The 19,027-nt window shown below is 40.1% G+C and overlaps 1 protein-coding gene across 2 annotated transcripts in view; it reads left to right on the forward strand.

The window, feature by feature from the left end:
* The window catches only part of LOC135481950 (mucin-5AC-like), a 47,849-nt gene extending 30,263 nt beyond the window's left edge, over positions 1–17,586 (forward strand). For both annotated transcript variants that reach the window (XM_064761738.1, XM_064761739.1), the window contains exons 2-7: positions 1,430–2,682; positions 7,899–8,049; positions 8,474–9,921; positions 11,367–11,519; positions 12,304–12,523; positions 13,223–17,586. In XM_064761738.1, coding sequence (XP_064617808.1) covers positions 1,525–2,682; positions 7,899–8,049; positions 8,474–9,921; positions 11,367–11,519; positions 12,304–12,523; positions 13,223–13,467 — 3,375 coding nt within the window. In that variant the 5' untranslated portion in view covers positions 1,430–1,524 and the 3' untranslated portion in view covers positions 13,468–17,586. The remainder of the gene's footprint in view (positions 1–1,429; positions 2,683–7,898; positions 8,050–8,473; positions 9,922–11,366; positions 11,520–12,303; positions 12,524–13,222) is intronic.
* Positions 17,587–19,027: the final 1,441 nt, after the last annotated feature.

A 19,027-nucleotide genomic window follows, 5' to 3' on the forward strand; every position in this document is an offset into this window, starting at 1 on the left:
TGATAAATTTCAGCATATTCGTCTAAAACAGTTATATGGCAAGTTAGACGGATCATTCTTTCAACCATTTGATATGAGATATAAAGTTAAAACTATTGAAATAGTATTTAAATAGTATTCATCGGAGTGTGCAGAGCAGTGGTATATCAGTTAAGTTAATCATCAAATTTTACCTTTATCATATATGAAAATAGCAGAAGACTTGTGAGCAGTGTTAAGGAAATAAAAACGAGAGAAAAGTCTTCAACATTGCTTAAGATATTGACAATACGTCTGCACTGTATATTAGACAGTAAGAGATTTATATGTTCCACATAGACTTGAAAAGTACTTGTGCATGACCGATGAAGATGACACAAGACACCTCGCACCTGTAGGCTTGTGTGAGCACCTGACCTCGTAACATGCTGTAACAGATCCTTGTGAACACTGCCCTCTTGGTTACCTCCAAAATATTAACCTAGATATAGCCGAGGAGGAAGGACTGAACCCTAGTGACCTAGCTGTTGTGAGGTCAGAGACTGGTTAGTGGTATGTGTATGGATAGGTGATCAGGCCATGACAGTTAATGAACAGCCCTTACCCATGATCCTTAGCCATGCACCCCCCCCCCCCCCCCCCCTGCAATCCACCTCAATCTGGGTCAGTGGATTACCTTATTTACTGTACCACTGATTCACTGATATGATGTATATAAAGTATAGTGTAACATAGTTGACACACAAACACAAATAAAGCTCTGCTCTTCCTGACAGCATTGTCAACATGTGTTTCACCCCCATGTATGTACATGTATGTTGTTTGAGATCTCTTTTAGAATGCACATTCACTGGATTCCATGTACTACATGTGTATGTAGTTGGCAAGAGCAACTGTGCCATGGGAATTCTGCATGTACTAATACAAGCACCACAAAAGCACTGGGGGGATAATTTAAAATCTAAAATAAAAAAAAATTCAGTGGACATTTGTCTGCAAATCTGAAGTGAACCATTACTCAAGTGTGTAGTACCTGTATTATGCCAAAATATATTTCTTTGCAAAAAAATCATCATGTATATTTGTTGTTTTTATTAAACTTTTATAATAGTTTTACAGTAAACATTGTATCATTCTGACTTTCTGATAGTTAAATTTTGGGATAAAATGCTATTCCTGTCAACCTTGATTGAAAGAACCGTTTCACGTAAGAGGTTGAAATAGCTGGATCGTGCATATTTTGATGTGTATTTCAAAAAAAGAAACCTGTATGATGTTGTTAAATGTTACTGTCTCCTCAAGGACATTTTTGAATCCACTGGAAATGGAATCTTGCGTGTAACATTTTGTGACCATTGCATTCTTATTTCCCCTTATCTCCAAGTGATATTAACTTGAAGCACCCAATGAAGAAGTCGTAAATATTAATTATGCCATATTTTATTTTCAGATGCAGACTCAGAGGTAATAGATAAGAGAGACAACTCTGCCTCAGACACAGATCAAAATGACAGTAACCCACATGAGCCCACTCAGCTTCGACCCATGGAGTCCTCGCTAGCTCGAGGCCCCAGAGTGGTGCACCCAGACGGCTTTCTGCGCTCGCCAGACAGCAGCCCAGTATCCACCACCACCCCGTCTCGTTACCCAGAGGGTGCCCAGATCAATGGAGGCTCCCCAACCTCCTCTATCAAACATTCGCTCCCGTCACCCAAATCAGTGTCACCAACGCCTTTATCGTCATCACACATTGCCCAGCGGCTTGGGGAGACAGTGACGAGCATGCCCGACCAGAGCCGTTCTGAGGAGGCGTCTCCTCGAGTCGTCTCCTCCACCCACCTCTCCTCGCGCCACACGCCCGATAACATCCAGCACCGCATTCTCACACCAACAGAGAACGGGAACTACCAACCCTCAAGTGCCGCCAGCAAGTCCCCAAAGACCCCTCCTGAGGGCTCGGGCTACAGGATGGCCAATGGCCAAGAAGTAAGCAGATCTGTGGCCCCAGTGCCCTCAAGGGTGTTTTCTAATGTGCACCAACAATCTAGAGCAGTTACAGCAGAACAAGCACTAGAACAGCAGTTGCGACGCGACTCCTCCACTGGCAGAATGTCTGTGGGCGGGCAGCCGATGTTTGTGTCTGCATCTTCCCACGGATCCCATGACACCATCGTCTACACAAATGGTGCCATTAGCTCGGGAGCGGTTGTGAAACAACCACAGCTGTACACTAACGTACCACGGACAGTGTTAGAGGTACAGACTCCCGGTGCTGTCAGCTCCTCTGACCCCCAGCATGGCCCTAAAGTCCTAACTTGTGCCGACGGAACGGTTGTGATGACATCGAATGTGGCCCGTGGCGTTCATGCCCTCCCCGTGGTGGAATCACGGCCATCGACGGTTTCTCGTGAGCTGATGGGCCAAGTTGTGGTGCAGCCGGGTGTGGTGATGAGTACTGGAGGTACAGTCTCCCTGATGGAACCTCAACCTTCCAACCTGTCCGGTGCTGTTGTCATCCCTGTGGAAGTGGCCAACACGCCCAGGACGGTGCAGTCCATCAGCGAGTCTGAGTCCACTCTTAGCACGAGCACTGGCACCGCCTCGCCGGTGGAAGCTCAATCCTCCACCAAACTCAAGTGTCTGGTGTGTGGAGATAAGTCATCAGGCATCCATTACGGAGTGCTGGCCTGTGAGGGGTGCAAGGTAAGATAACCAGTACCTATAATGTTTTTGTATAATTGCCATGTTTAGAAATACATGTAGTTGTTATCATTGTTTGCATACATTTATATGGGTTCCTTGCCAGCTCATTGTTTAAAGTAGATCCTCAGTGCTGCGCCTTCCAAACTGCAGATAGGTGGTTTGATGTACCCTGAATCAATTCCGATTAGTTACAACGCCGAAAACAGAAGAAAGATTTGGTGATCAAATATCAGAAAATCTACTCCACTACAATCAAGGCACTGTTACCCTTGTGACGTCACAGCGGTACATTCACCGCGGGCATCTGGGTCTTCTCTATGTGTACAACACAGAGAACAGGAGACAGTGGCTATGTTTTACAGCTAATTTTGAGATTATTCTATGTCCAAGTGTGGCTTGCAACTCAAATAACACAAGGCATGGCCTAACATGGCCTGAAAATGCCACAGATTGAGAAAATATGGACCAGATCCCTTAAAAACGCCCTTTGATTCATGAAGAACTCGATCGTAGTTGTATGAGCTATATATTCTGAAAGAAAAGAACAAATAATATAGCCTTATAATATCCCCCCCAAAGAACAAAAAGAAAAGTACCAATTTTTACTCTCAGAATGTAAGTTGTATGAACTGGGGGCCGCTAGCCTTTTTCCTAAAACGGTCACGAGGCTACAAGACTCGTAACCCAAACCTTGACAAAACTTACATTGGCATTTAAATTCAGTAGAATTCCAACCTTATCTGTTTTTGCAGGTGATACTGTTTTGAAGCATAAAAGATAAATTCTTATTCTACTTTCATCGGTGTTAGTGACAGATTGTCGTTGTCACTGCAACTCACTGTCCGCTGGCCGGAAAGCATTGATTCTTGTGTACAAACGGTAGCGCTTGACTTGGCTACAAAAATTTATAGTGGACTACAAAACCATGCCAAATTCTCCACAGGTCTTACCGTATTTCCATTGATGTCCAATTCGTGTCTGACAAACCAGACGGGAGTGTGTCTGTGTCTTCTACAGGGCTGGTATGTGAGCCAAGATCGGTCATCATGTCGCCCAGTCACTGTGCAGTACACGCTTTTATTTTTTTTTCGCCTGTCTGTCAAAATATTTGTTGTAAAACTGTTTTACTTATATGATTTCCAAAGTGCTAATTAAGAGGTGTACACGTAGGGGTAATTATAGATTAAGTCATACCATGGCTTCCGGAAAAGCACAAAGTGGGTAGGCCTAATGCATGGATTCAGCAATGCGGAGCTTGTCAATACATAATCCCAGCAGGTCTTATGGGGATGGGGTCAGCCGGCTAGGGCTCCCTGGTCGACAAGATAGGCAGAAAGTCCAACTGTACTGTTTTTTTTTTTAAATGGAACTGGTTGATGTAAGATTTTTTAAGTGCAGTTTACAGACTAACAGAACATAAATACTGCTTCTGGGAAACATTTAGTGTGAAAATAAAATTGTTGGGGATCTCCTTTAAGGCATTGTGTATGTTACTGTGTATGTTACTGGTTGGTTGCAGGATGGTGTTAAGTCAGACCATCAGTGTCGGTCACTTTTAAAAAAATTTTTAAAATATTTTTTAAATTATTGTTATTGTAAAAGCTTTGACAGAATAATTCATGGTATCAAAGTGTCATGTGGTTAGGTAGCATTTAGACACAGGACAAGGTGAACAACACAACAAACTCAAGACCAGGTGGAGCTTTTCTGTTTTTTGCTACATGTGCGTACATGTAGTTGCACACCAAAGGCATTACAGCAAAAACAGTACCGTGTGAATAAGTCACATGTGTTAAGATAATTTCTGGAAGTTCAAGTCAGCTTTCTATGGTGGTTTAATATGAACAAGGTATGGCTCACAAGGTACAGAACCTCTGCCTTCAGGGGAGACAACTTTGTTTGTGTACTTGATATGAATGTACATAAACAAATAGCTGAACATTTTCTCATCAAATACACATGTACAGTCTTACAGAACTTCACATCATTGCAAACACATGTAAAATTAAGACTAAATATTCATATAAGACTATATAAGACTACAGAAATGGCAAGAAATATTCATTACATTTTTCATCTGGTTACAAAGTTTTTTTTTTTTTTTTTTTTTTGATTGGTGTTTTACGCCGTACTCAAGAATATTTCACTTATACGACGGCGGCCAGCATTATGGTGGGTGGAAACCGGGCAGAGCCCGGGGGAAACCCACGACCATCCGCAGGTTGCTGACAGACCTTCCCACGTACGGCCGGAGAGGAAGGCAGCATAAGCTGGTCTTGAACTCACAGCGACCGCATTGGTGAGAGGCTTCTGGGTCATTACGCTGCGCTAGCGCGCTAACCGACTGAGCCACGGAGGCCCCGGTTACAAAGTGGTGCATGTGTAAATTTTACATACTTGTACATAAGAACACACACATACTGGTTCCTCTTTGGTACCTCATATTTACTTACATGTACAGGCTACAAAATGTACTGAGTGTACAGCTATTTTCAGAGTAATCTTATATCAGGAAATATCAATTCTCAGCGTATGTGTATACTGCGTGAATGCTGTGTTAATTTCACAGTCCCGTTTGCATAGTATGTAAGGGATGTACATGTATGTCCCCAAGTACATGTGTTGTGAGAAACAACATTTTTATTTTTCTCCCTTTATTCATTCTCTATTAAGCTGGCTCTCCATTGCTCAGTGAGCTATAAAACCAGCCTCGGTTGTCAGGTTAGAGTGATTTTTCTGTAATACTGTAAACAAAGGGTTGTTGTCGCAGTATAGTATGTTTGTGTTGATTACTCATCAGCAGGTGTTGTAGCTCAACCAATGGGGGAATGGGTCACTGAAAGGTTCCATTTAATTTGTATATAGTTATGCACACCAGCATAACGTAACATTAATGTGTGCATGCAAAACTAGCTCAGTTGAGTTGTCCCGAGCTGTATCTTGAAGTGATTCAGGCCTCGATGGCTTAGTTGGTAAAGCGTCTGCTTCAGGGGTGGTAGATCTAGGGTCAATCCTGGGTTGGGTCACTCTTAAGACCTGAAAAGACCTTAAATGGCGTTCAGCATTAAGATGAAGTGCAACGACTGGTTGACCCGTATCAGTATAATGGCTCGAGTGGTGTGGCTTACTTGCCTGTGGTAAGTCGTCTCAGTGATGCAGCACTAGATAAAAGAGCGATGAAAATCCATCCTTCAACAAGGACGCTCACTACATGCACTCTTAGGAGTGACTCATATGACTGAAAAATTGTTCAGTACAATGTTAAGCCCCAAGCACTCACTGGCTGTTGTAGTGCCACCAGATGAGAGATCAATTCATGTAGAGATACACATGAACACATACACAGGCCACAGACAGCTGTCATGCACGATTTTAGATGTTATGACAGCAGAGTGCCAACCCTATGCTGGAATGTCACTGTATTTTGTGGAGGTCAGCGTATCACTGTTACAGTATGTAATTGGTGAGGTTTACTGTAAGACTTTGGGTGGATGCTATCAATACGGCCAGATTCTTCTCACACACAATAATTGTTTTTCAATAGTAGACCTGCATGTTAAAAATACAGAAATACAGAATACGGAATACAGAAATATACACATGTAGTCTGTTCTTTACAGATATTTAGCTGTAAATTGTTCACTGACAGGATTATCCCTCTTTTGTTATGACACTGTGACACTTGTAGAAAATAATATTGTTTTGATGAAACATTAAATGTAAAATTGAATAAATTATTCACATGTTTTCAGTAATAAAGATATTTATGTATCGTGTAGTAAAATGATATTCATGTTTTCATAGAAAAAAGAAAGTTTTAACAGTTTATACCTTGTTCAAATTTCTCATCATACTGTTTATTCTTTAAGCATAATATTTACTGTCTGGAAAAACGTACATATTTTATATACGGGAACGTGGTACATTAGAAACTATCTCAGTTCAAACGGTTAGCTCTTGAGCATTGAAGTTCCAGGGCCCTGTTCTACAAAGCGATCATTCATGTTACATGTAGGTTTTAACTTTAGTTTAATTGTACATGTAACAACAGGTACCCTAATTGCTCAACCTTTTCGCACATGAGCATTTTTACAGTACTTTATGCACATTTTTAATATAATTTTAGAGGCAAAACTACACTGGTCAGATTGCCCCCTTTACCGGCTGCACAAGGAATATAATATCATCAGTCTACACAGAATAAAGCTTTCAGAATATGCTTAAATAAACAACTTGCAAACTTGCGAAATGCTTGAAGAATTACAGTACACACCTTGTCTTTAAGGTCATGTTGTTTACAAGTTATGCATGCAGTGTTCTGTGTAATGGAGCCCCAGCTTTGGTTGCGTCAAGAGGTTGTCAGCTTAGTGACGGAAGTGGTTTCTCCACACCCATTCCGTGTCCTCAGATTGTAAATATTTTATAGTACTGGATAAAAGTAGAAAATATGAGTTCTTAGAGTACTTCATGAAACACTGATAGGAATAGGAAATAAATACATGTATATATTTCAGTAGAGAGATAAGAATTTCAGGTTTGCACAATACAAACAGATTTGGGTACCTTTAGATTTCCACGTAATTTGCACTAACAAAAGATGGAACATTTTTAAACCTCTGACTTTATATTAGGCATAAAGGCAGGTGGGTGCTCCACCTTTGCATCAAAGTCCCTATATTTTCTGGCCTTCCATACCTGAGTTTTTCACATTATATACATGTATATATATATATTATAGTAAAGTGCACTTGGCTTTCCTGGGTTTTTTTTTTTTTTTTTGTCAAGATTATGGTTAAGACTCTTGTATTTAGTTGCACATCTGACACACAAGATTCAGTCCGGCCCTAGACAGGGAATTTGTGGATTCCCCCACTCCCATTGTTAGTGGGACCTTCATGACAGTCCAGGAAACTTGTATCGCCAGTTTCATATGGAAGTACGCAGGTCACATGTGGGAAAGTTCATCGATAACTTGCCAAAGGGTTGGTGGTTTACTGTGGGTACTCGGCTTTCATCCACCAGTGAAACTGACTGCCATTGGATGAGCGAAAAGTTCTTGGGCATGGCACTAGGCAACGATCAAATAAAGCAAATAAATGCACATGTTTTGCAGATCTCACCTAAGTTAACAGTTTAGTCAGTTTACCTCCTTATGTCATTTCTCTCACACATATCCAAGGATGTGTATCACATGTGTCTCACTGGACATTTTACAGGGATTTTTCCGCAGAGCTCTACAGGATGTTGGTGATCCCAGCCGTAAGAAATGCTTCTACAATAAAAACTGTGACATCACAATCCTGACCAGGAACAGATGTCAGTACTGTCGTCTGCAAAAATGTCTTGCTCTTGGAATGTCAAGATCTGGTGGGTTGATGCTATCATTTGCATTTTTTAGTATATATTAGTGAAACATTCTTGAGCACCTGGTAACAACAATGATGAAATAAAAAATTTTCCATAGAATTAAATGTAGAGAAATGTTTGAATGTTTTGTTGGACCATAGTTACATACTTACAGTGTTGAACACAAGTGAAGTCCCATGCCTTTTCCCCACATAAAAAATAAAAAAACGTAGTGGGGTATTAAAAATTCCCGATTTTAGTGCATATTTTTTGGACATATTTATTAAATCCAAATTCCATATTGATGTAAAATTTTTGCAAATCTTAATGTATGTCCTTAATCTTAGTTCACCATAATTGTGAACATGATTTGTTGAAATGTCATGTCATTTTAAGATATTTCTTGACTATTGTATATTTTATGCCATATTTTCCCACTTTCCAGCTGCAAAGTTGGGGCGGCGGTCTCGTGAGGTCAGGGACATGATTCGTACCATGGAGGACCACCAAACCACACAGGCGCTACATGGACTTCTTAGTCTCAAGTCAGACAACGGCTCGTACTCAGGCTATGGAGAACTCTCCATACAGCGAGAGGAGCAGACAGCAGACATATCATCTACTAACAATGAAGAAAAACCTGCAGAACACTCTCCAGATCAGGGCCCATCTTCGATGGCAGCCTTGTCGGCTCTGCTGAGACAACGTTCCCAATCCAACCTAGCCACGCCTAAACTTGCGGAGAACAGTCCACAGTCAGCGGCTAACTGCCACAATGATGATCAGCCAGTGGCCAACGAACCAACCAAACATATCAAACGAAACAGGGTTACCAGCTCAGGGGCACCAAAGAAACGGAGGCGACAGACCAGCGCAGACCAGGATTCCTCTATGACCAATGGCCTTGCTCCTCTAGCTCTCACGTCACAATCCACGACAACCGGCACCGTCACGTCAACAGTTACCATTGGAGACCAAGGTATTAAGCGCGAACCAATACCGGTATCGTTTCCAGTGTCAGTGGCAGCGACCAGTGTTCAGATGGCAAATGTGAAAACTGTGGCACACCCCGCCACCATGACCTCCCCATCTGTACCCTCTTCCTCGGTGGTGGGGTCGCTTCTTCGACTCCCGCCCCAAGTCACACTTAACTTACAGGAGGTTACCTCCCCTCACCTTATCGTCAAGACTGAGTACGCTGATGGTCATGCAAAAGAGGAGGTGGTGCGCTCTTACCTCCCTCAAGTTGTTCCGCAGTACCACTCACCAGTGGTGGTCCCCAAAACCAGCGCAGCTCCACAACAGCTGGCACACTCGGTCATCGTGGCTAACATGTCTCTGGACTTGCGTAAAAATCCCTCCACCAATGGGAAGACAGACGAGCAGATTAGTCGAAGTCCAATCAAAAAGAGGCCGTATGTGGTGGCAGATCAGGACATAGGTAACCCAGGAGCAGGGGATGTTTCTGACCGGCAACGAATGAAAGCATCGTACGGAGACGTGGTCATGGCTCAAGGTGTCCCGCTCAACTTACAAACAGTCCCCCTGGTGGTCAATGGAGACATGATCCCTGTGTCACGAATTCCTGTGTCCGGTAACCATTACATGAAGCGTGATTTAGTGTCGACGCCAGAGCACACAGCGGTCGTGGCCCCCATAATAAAATCTGAGATGTTGACGTTCGCACGCCAGGATCTGGATGACGCCAAGATCTCTATCACTACCATGACAACACGAGTTCTAGATGCTTACCTCACATCCTTTGCGATAATGAAGCTAAAGATGAAGGAGATGAGCCAAGAACTCCAGACATATCGTCGGCAGAACACGATGGAGGGAATGATAGGGCGTATTGTGGCAGAACAGTTGGGGCATTCGGACAATGGTAGATTGGTGAGTTGTTACACAAATTATAATGAATTGGACAATGAGTTTTGTCATGATATTATAGACCTGACTTCAGTCAGTCCAGCTATATCAGTCTTGTAAAACCTGTATCATCTCAAATTACTTTATGTCCAGTTATGCAAAAGGTTCTAGATTACAACGAGATCAGTGATGTGACTATAAAGTAGGAAGTTTGTCAAAGTGTGACTCTGTACAAATCTAGTATTATTTTCCTGTGCATGTGAAATATTCTCCACTTGTGGTTTTGCCAAGGTGCTTTGTTTTGGTGTACTGGCAGTCCAATATCATCCCACTTTTTCAAGTTCCACGTTCAAATCCAGCCTATGCTACCTTAGCTGCATCTCTAATCTTGAGTACTTGAGTGGGGTGTCGTGTCAGGTGTCTTCAGCAAGATACTTCAGGGGCAGCAGCACTTTTGCGGCATATACTCGCTCGGCCACAAGAGGACAGTATATGTACACACATCTAATGACTCCTCGTCATCACATGGCTGAAAAATTGTTAAGTATGACATTAAACCCCAAGCATATAGAGACATATAGTAAGATTTTATATGATTGTAATGGTAATAGCACAGAAATGATTTCAGTTGAAGTAGGGACTAATCCACTTCACCAGTAATTCTCATATGATAGCCTGTTAGGAAGACAGAAAGCCCAGAAGAAACTTCAGCACCTTGTCATATACATGTGCAATTGTTCCTCCAGATGTGCAATTGTTCCTCCAGACATGTACAGTTGTGCCTCCAGACATGTGCAATTGTACCTGCAGAAATGTACAGTTGTACCTGCACACATGTGCCATTGTATCTCCAGACATGTGTGGTTGTACCTTCACACATGTGCAATTGTACCTCCAGACATGTATGGTTGTACCTTCACACATGTGAAATTGTACCTCCAGATATGTACAGTTGTACCTCCTGACATGTGCAATTGTACTTCCAGACATGCACAATTGTACATTCACACATGTGCAGTTGTACCTCCAGACATGTATGGTTGTACCTTCGCACATGTGAAATTGTACTTCCAGACATGTACTGTTGTACCTCTAGCCATGTGCAATTGTTACGTTCAGACTTCTTGAAGGTACACACGTCATGCAGTAATTAAAATACACTTTTGGATGAATTTGGCCTATAATACAAGTATGAATTTTTGGAAAAAATAAATGTTTGAGTGTCCTATGATAATCGGGAATTTCAACTTACATGTAGACCTAAGAGTGGTAAAGAAAGCAAGTGCACGTATGTGTACACATTGGCTGCATTTGGGCCCATTATTGTTTACAACAGAATGGTGTTAGATATATTTTAGAACCGTCTTTTCATTCTTTTAGTTAATCAAGATATTACTTGAAGGAAGCTCTTTGATGACTAGTTTTTGATGTTACTTGTCTTTCATGCGTAGCTTTTTCTCTTTTCTCAGAACGACTCAGACCCAAACCACAGTTGGCAGGGCTTTCAGAAGCGATTCAACGAGTTTGTTCAGTGCGTTGTGCAGTTCGCCAAGAAAATTCCTGGCTTTAACATTCTCGATCAAGATGACCAAATCTGTCTCATCAAAGGAGGGTGTTTTGAGGTAAACAGCCATGTTCCTTGAATATAATTCCAAGATTCATTAACTAGCAAGATATTATATCTCTTCTGAAACTTTCTTGTGTTATTACACGACAAGAGACCTTGAAAACCATGAAAGCTTAACTTGGTTCAGATATATATATATATATATATATATATATATATATATATATATATATATATATATATATATATATATACATTTACCTTTATTGCAATGAGATAATGAGCACAGAGTTACTTGTCTCAGAGCTGTCAGCCTAGACAGGGCGAAAAAAGTGATAGACTGAAATAGCTGGGGTCCAGAGGCTGCAAGCTCCGTGTCAAGTCCGGGGTGAATTCCTTGTGGAGTCAAGGGTTCAAAATTTTTGTGCATTTTAACCTGTCCTTTATGGGCACTTTTCGTGGTAAGATTACACATATTTCATCATTATGCAAAATGAAAACATCATACAACAATAATATGAAACATTTTTAAGCAAGAAATGTTGGATTTAATACACTGACTGTGAGAACATGATTTTCAATTAAAAAACTAGAGGCTCATGTGGAAAACGTGAGAGTTGAAAGGTATGTAGTCTGCCGGCTGGATTTGAGTATTAAATTTTGCCTACCGTGGTACATGTACGTAGAAATATATACCTATTTATATATCACAACTTGCAGACATTAGTTATTTCTTTGGAGTTGTTAATACCCTTCACACACGTACATGTTTGATGATTCTTAATTCTTGTATCGTCAATATCTTAGACATCATTAATAGCACCTGTCCAATTTTTCAGGTGGCGAGTGTTGTACATTCAGGGTTTGTGGATGGAGAAACGAACACAATTTACGTTCTGGACACTGGCGCCCTGCTTACCCGCGAGGAGATGAAGAAAAACTTCCCACTGGGAGAGCATTTTGTGGAGCTCATGTTCAACTTTTCTGTTCGTTTTAACCAGTTCCAGCTGAAGGATCTTGAGATTGCTCTCTTCAGCGCTCTCATACTGATATCACCTGGTTAGTTACCTTTAACATACATTTTATATGACATTAAACCCCACTCACTCACTCAAACATACGTGTACAACTGCGGCCACCGTGGCTCAGTTGGTTATGGCGCTAATGCAGCATTATGACCCAGGAGCCTCTCACCAGTGCGGTCGCTGTGATTTCAAGTCAAGCTCATGCTGGCTTCCTCTCCGGCTGTACGTGAAAAGGTCTGGCATCAACCTGCAGATGGTCGTGGGTTTCCCCGGGCTCTGCCCGATTTTCTCCCACCTTAATGTTGGCTGCCGTCGTATAAGTGAAATATTCTTGAGTACTGTGTAAAACACCAATGAAATAAATAAATAAATACATGTACAACATTTCCCATGGTATATATATATATATTTATATGTATATATGTATATATATGTATATATATATATATATATTGTAGAAAGGCTTTGCTTAGGGAGTTGAATAGCACTAAATAGTTTCTTAGGGAGGTTGCTGGTTGGGTTCAGCTAGGGATGTATGTTATGAAAAGTCACTGGTAACAGGGCATGTATATGGTGTACATGGATTCTATTTATTTGATCAGTGTTTATATTGTGACCAAAGTGGAGATATGAAATAATCTACCATCATACTTCAAACAGTGAAGAAACCAAGAATGTCCAGCATGTATAGAAAATCTTATTTTAATTCTGATGTGTCAAATTTTTCTATCAGATCGCCAGGGACTGAAGAATCGAGAGAAGGTGAACAAGCTACAGGAGACTTTAATCCAGGCATTACAGGCTCAGATTACAGCTAGCCATCCAGATGAGGTGGGGCTCTTCCCGCGTCTTCTCATGATCATCTCAAATCTGCGAGAACTCAGCGTCGAACACAAGCGCACCCTCGACTCGCTGAAGGGGCAAGTGGAGTTTGAGCACGACCTGTATGCAGAAACCTTTGACCTGGTGCCGCATTGAACTCATTTCTATTTTCCCCACCCCCACCCTCTTTATTACCTGATTTAGACTCAACCATACCAATGTTGTGTCTATGAGTGAATGTTCCATACGTTTATTGAAGAGGGGAGTTTAGGAGGTATATATTACACATTTCATTTTCCACAGTGGTGAATGTATGTATGAGTGTCTGTCTGGTCACTGAAAAGAGTTAAAACCACCTTTACTTCCATTGCAGTCTATTTTGTGTAGTTTAGTGTACATGTAGGTAGAAGAAAGTTGACAGTGAACCTGTCTAGTACATAGTGCTGCATTCATGCTGGGCATCCCAACTCTGCTTGAATAATACTTGTTCACATCCATTGTATGTGTATATAATATCTGCCTGATAGCAAGCGTCAGAGCACAGCTTGATCACCGGAAAACAATACCTTTGTTTGCATAATTTATTCACGAATTTAAAATTCATGTCTCACACATGTAGGTGTATACATGTACATGTAGATGTATGTCACTGGCTCCTCAGCGGCATGACAGAGTAAGGATGAACGCCACTTTAAAGACAAAGTCTGTTGGAATTATGGTTAATTCTTGACAAGCGTATGTCATGTTTATCATGTTTGATATGGTTATGACCTTGAGCCAGTCATGGTTGTATTCTTCAATCTATGTAGCTCTTGTTTTAAGAGTGTGATAAATACTTTAGCACATTTTCTAATGATGACAAGTACTGGTTGTTTATTTCCTGACTGAAGACATGTGGATGCACATACCTGTAAAGCTACTAGAAAGAAATGCGCCATGGCGCTCAGTGCTTCTCTCTTGATATGTTTAAAAGCAGCAAAGTTCAGGATTCAAATAACCGATTTACATGACAAGCGTGCATTTATTAGTGTGCATTATGATTACTGCTGAACGGCAGTCTAGCAATACAGATTCATGACTAGTGTGCATGAATTCACCAGTGTGTTCAATGTTTACAGCTTAGCAACTTAGTCCCATGACTAGTGTGCATTCATCAGTGTGTAAGATCTTTATAGGTCAGTGGTAGCCTGTCCACACATTTCCATGACTATGACCATCCAAAAGTGTGTGTGTGTGTAATGTTTACAGGGCTTTGCCCTTGAAGGGAATCGGGGAGCCTTAGTCTGATGGCTTGGTTTCTGTGATTTTGCGCTACAGTAGTGGTGTTCTAGTCACTCAGTCCCAAGGCTTTTAAAGCTTACAGCTAATATGCATTCATCAGTGTGCTCAGTGTTCACAGTTTGCAGTGACTTAGCAACACAGCCTTAAGACTAGTGCACATACATTAGTGTGCTAAGTGTTTACAGCTCTACAGTAGCTCAGCAACACAGCCTTGAGATTAGCGTACATTCATCAGTGCATGCAATGTTTACAGCTCCTCAATGGCTTAGCAACACATCTTCATGACTAGTGTGCATTCATTAGTGTGTACAGCATTTACGGCTCTGCAATGGCTTAGCAACATAGCTTTGAGATTAGTGTGCATCATCTGTGTGCACAGTGTAGTGTGTATGACGTTTACCGGTCTGCTGTAACTTAGCACTTCTGTGTCATGACTAGTTTGCATTCATCAGTGTGTCCAACATTTACAGCTCTGCAATAGCTCAGCAAATCTGTAACATGACTGCATCGTCAGTGTGTATGATGTTTAAACCTCTGCAGTAGCCCAGCAAATCTGTACCATGACTGATGTGCTTTATCACTATGTACATGCACGATGTCTATGACACAGCAGTGGTGTAGATACACACACTTATTTCTAGCATATGCATCAGACTTTAGTGTTTGGTTGAAAAAGCAGTCGTCATTACCTATGTGTAGTTGTCAGTCCTTGGTGTGTACAGGTCTCAAGAATTAGTCTTGGTTTAGTTAAAGAACGTTAGAAAATCTAATGTGAAGTGGTTAGTCTGATGTGTAAAGTACACGTGAGTTTGACAGTTAAATGTGTGCTGGTCAGGTCTTGATGTTTGATGTGTTTATAACTCGGTGTTGGTTCTGCAAACTGTGATTGGTAATGTGAACTGTTCAATATGGTGTGCAGTCGAAAGTTGCTGTGCTTGTCTCAGTGCTGGTTCAGTAAAAAGTGCGTCACAGTATAGTCTTCAGTTTGTATTGATTCAGCAGTGGTGCTGTTGGTGTTCTAGATTGTACATGTTTCACAACTTAATGGGCTGAAATTTCAAGCATTGTGGGATTACATACAGTTTTCTTCAAACGTATGTCATAGACTTCCAATATCATCATTGGCACCATTTTGATTGCTACTTTGTGATTGCCATTAAGTGGATAAAAGGTGTTATGACACATTCAACAAAAAATTCCGTAAGAATGTTTTCTCTTTCTTTGATAGGGAACAGTCATGTGTGTGACAAAATCAGAAATTTGATATGAATAGAGATGTAATTATTTCTGTTCTGGAAATCTATGTGCTGATCCTATAAAAAAAGTTTTATAAAACACTGTGAATGATCTTGTATGCCCTATACCACTAAAAAGGTCATTGCAAATTGCTGTAGAAAGAATCCTTTTGCACACCATTCATGATTATCTTTTGCAGTCACATTGAGTATAAAAGGCAGCATAAGATCTGATTATGTGTCGCAGATACGATCATGACATAAAATTGCATATGCTGTATTTCACCTGAAGTTTGGTACAGATGCACTTTTAGAAGCACATAAAGACATTAAAATTTACTTTTGATATCAACACTTCAGATTTTCTGGTAAGAAATTAATCGTACTTCAAAAAAACCTCTTGAAGTAGCCCTGTAAGGTGGAAGAATTCATCAGAATCAAGAAAAATAAAATGCACCACTTGAAAAGTGCTGAACTTTATAGGTGAAATACAGTATAAATGTACATTTGTACTGACATAGCAAACATATTTCATAAAACCAATACATGTACCAATGTGTGTAACAGGTGCGATGTGTCCGGTTTGAAGAGCTTGTTCTCCCACGCTAGACCTGTAGATGTAAGTGATGTAGCTGTTTGTTGGACATCAAGGGAGACAACTCTCCACTGAAGGGAGATGACCTTGTGTAAATGACAGTTTAATTAATGTCATGAGCTATTCATTGTCAAGGGCTCAGTAGGCTTTGCCCACCATGCTTCTTTGAGTGTCATTTATCATCATCATATATGCATATTCATGTTTGCCCACATATGGAACTAACTTCGCTGGTGTTGAAAATGTGTGTCTGGAGACTGCTTTAGAAAGCTGCTCTGATTAGATACGGCAGTTTTTGTTTGAAAGTGCACATAAATCACTGAGAGTGTAAGATTAAAGTAAGTTGAATTTGTGAGTGTTTTGCAGTATTTAGTACTTAAAGTGATGTGTGCTGTGTTCAGATATAGTCATTAACAGTTCACCCAGTTGTGATTAGATTTAAGTGCCTCAACAGGTACAGGCTGACCAATTAGGCATATTGTGAGTCAATCATCAATTAAATGTATTCAAATGTGTGTTTAGTGCTTTTTCTACAGCATTTTTAATGCTAAATATGCATTTTGGCTACAATATCAATTCAAAGAGAGCCAGTGGCAAGTGTGTAAAACAACATCATCCTAAGGAAGGTTGAATTCACCCCATGTTCGTGATGCATTTCTAATGTATACAAAGCTAGATAGATCTTTGTATGTATAGACACAATTATGTACACAATCTTGGTGATACCAAACCTTTTTTATTTTGGCAAAAAAAAATGTGTACTTTAAAAGTGCATTTGCTTATGCCTATCGCCTTACTGTAGGTCTCAGTCCTTTTCATTATTGAAAGTATGTGTACATGTAATTGCCATTCATAGTGAAATCATATGCCAAGCAGACTGCAAAAACCCGCTGTGCTGTGTTTGTTGACTGAGAATACTAGAACACCACATTTTATCTATGCTGCAACATTTTCCATTCATTTCCTTCTGGTTTTGTTCAGCTTGACTGATGTTTTGCTGGTTGGTATCAAAGGAAATCTGTGGTACACAACAAGTTTTTTGTCAGCAGGACTCGCTCATTTCACCTCCCATTTGCCGATTCCATGGTCATCTTGATGTACACGAATGGTACATTCTCTCCACCTGTACCGTCGTGTTATGTTAAAACATTGAGATATATATATATGTGCAAACTTATTTAAGTAAGTAAAGATATATACTTACACATATATATATAAAATATATACATATATATATATATCTATATACATGCTGTGAGCTTCTATTGTATCATCTTTAAGCTTATCAAAATGTGCCATCCAAGCGACCGGTGAGATATCGTGCAAAACAACATAGTTAGCAATATTTATGTTGCTTTTACAATCTTTTACTTAACCATGTTTGCATATTTCCAATTACTTCTTGTTGCGTTGTATGATTAAGAAATCATCTTGAACGGAGATTTGTTTTGCTTTGACCGGAAGAAACCAGATGAAAAGCCCTGTGATCAAAAAAATAAATAAATAACTATAACAGAAAAAAAAAAACATTTTTTTCTTCAAACCTTTTTAATCAAAGTACATTTGCGATGTACTGTATTAAGTTTCTTTTAGTGTTGGTGCTGCAGAATGCTACATTTTTATGATGTATTACTCTTGTCCATGAATAAAATTGGTGGAAAAAATTTATCCATAATGCAGTAGTTTATGTGCAAGGCAGGCAGACAGGAGTTTATTTTGATCAGGGTGCCTAATAGATGTCAAAAGTTATAGGCTTGATTTAACTCCAATGTACCTATAACACCCTTAGTGCAAAATGCTTAGCAGCAGATAATCTTATGTCACTGTTAGCCCCGTCATTGTAACATCCCTCTGTATTTGCCAAAAAAAAAAGAAGAAAAAAAATCAAGAATTTAGGATCACCCCAGGGTACGTGACAAGGATACAGTAACCAGAGAATTTTTATTTCAGAGACGTATTCTTGTTACCACATTGTGACCAAAGATACTTTTGATGTGTTTCAATTAATGGATACAGCAAGGAGATGTCCAGTTATGTTTAGCAAGACATTATCATGCCTGCCATTTCACCAAGTTAATGCATTACTATACAGGGTTGCGGTACATGATGTACTCATTGCATTGTGTGTTAGTTTGATCCTTGAAATTGCCTGATAACATGTACATATCATGTTTATCCAGGATCACTGGGACATGGTTCCATTTTAGCCAATTGCAAGTATTCCATCATTTCACCATCGTGCACATGTTTCTGGGATATAAAAATCTGATATTAACTTCTGGTTTATCTTCACTTTGATTCCTTTGAACATGTAAACTGAATGATAATGAAATGTATGCAAATGAGTAATTCTTCCGATTGTGAATGACGCACATGAGGTCAATCAGCTTGGTGTTACTTAAAAGTCTTATGGTAATGTACACGTGTTGTTTACTTCCAGGTCAGATGTCAGAGGTCAGTTAAATCACATAGCTACATGTAGTCTTTCAATATATACTTTCATATAGGTGGTTCAGAAGAAAATAAAATCACCATGGTTTATAAGACGATATATGTCTTTCATTGAATATAAATGTAGTTTTTCAATATCTTTTTAAAAAGTAAT

Source organism: Liolophura sinensis, chromosome 1 (assembly GCF_032854445.1).
Source record: "Liolophura sinensis isolate JHLJ2023 chromosome 1, CUHK_Ljap_v2, whole genome shotgun sequence".
NCBI lineage: Eukaryota > Metazoa > Mollusca > Polyplacophora > Chitonida > Chitonidae > Liolophura > Liolophura sinensis.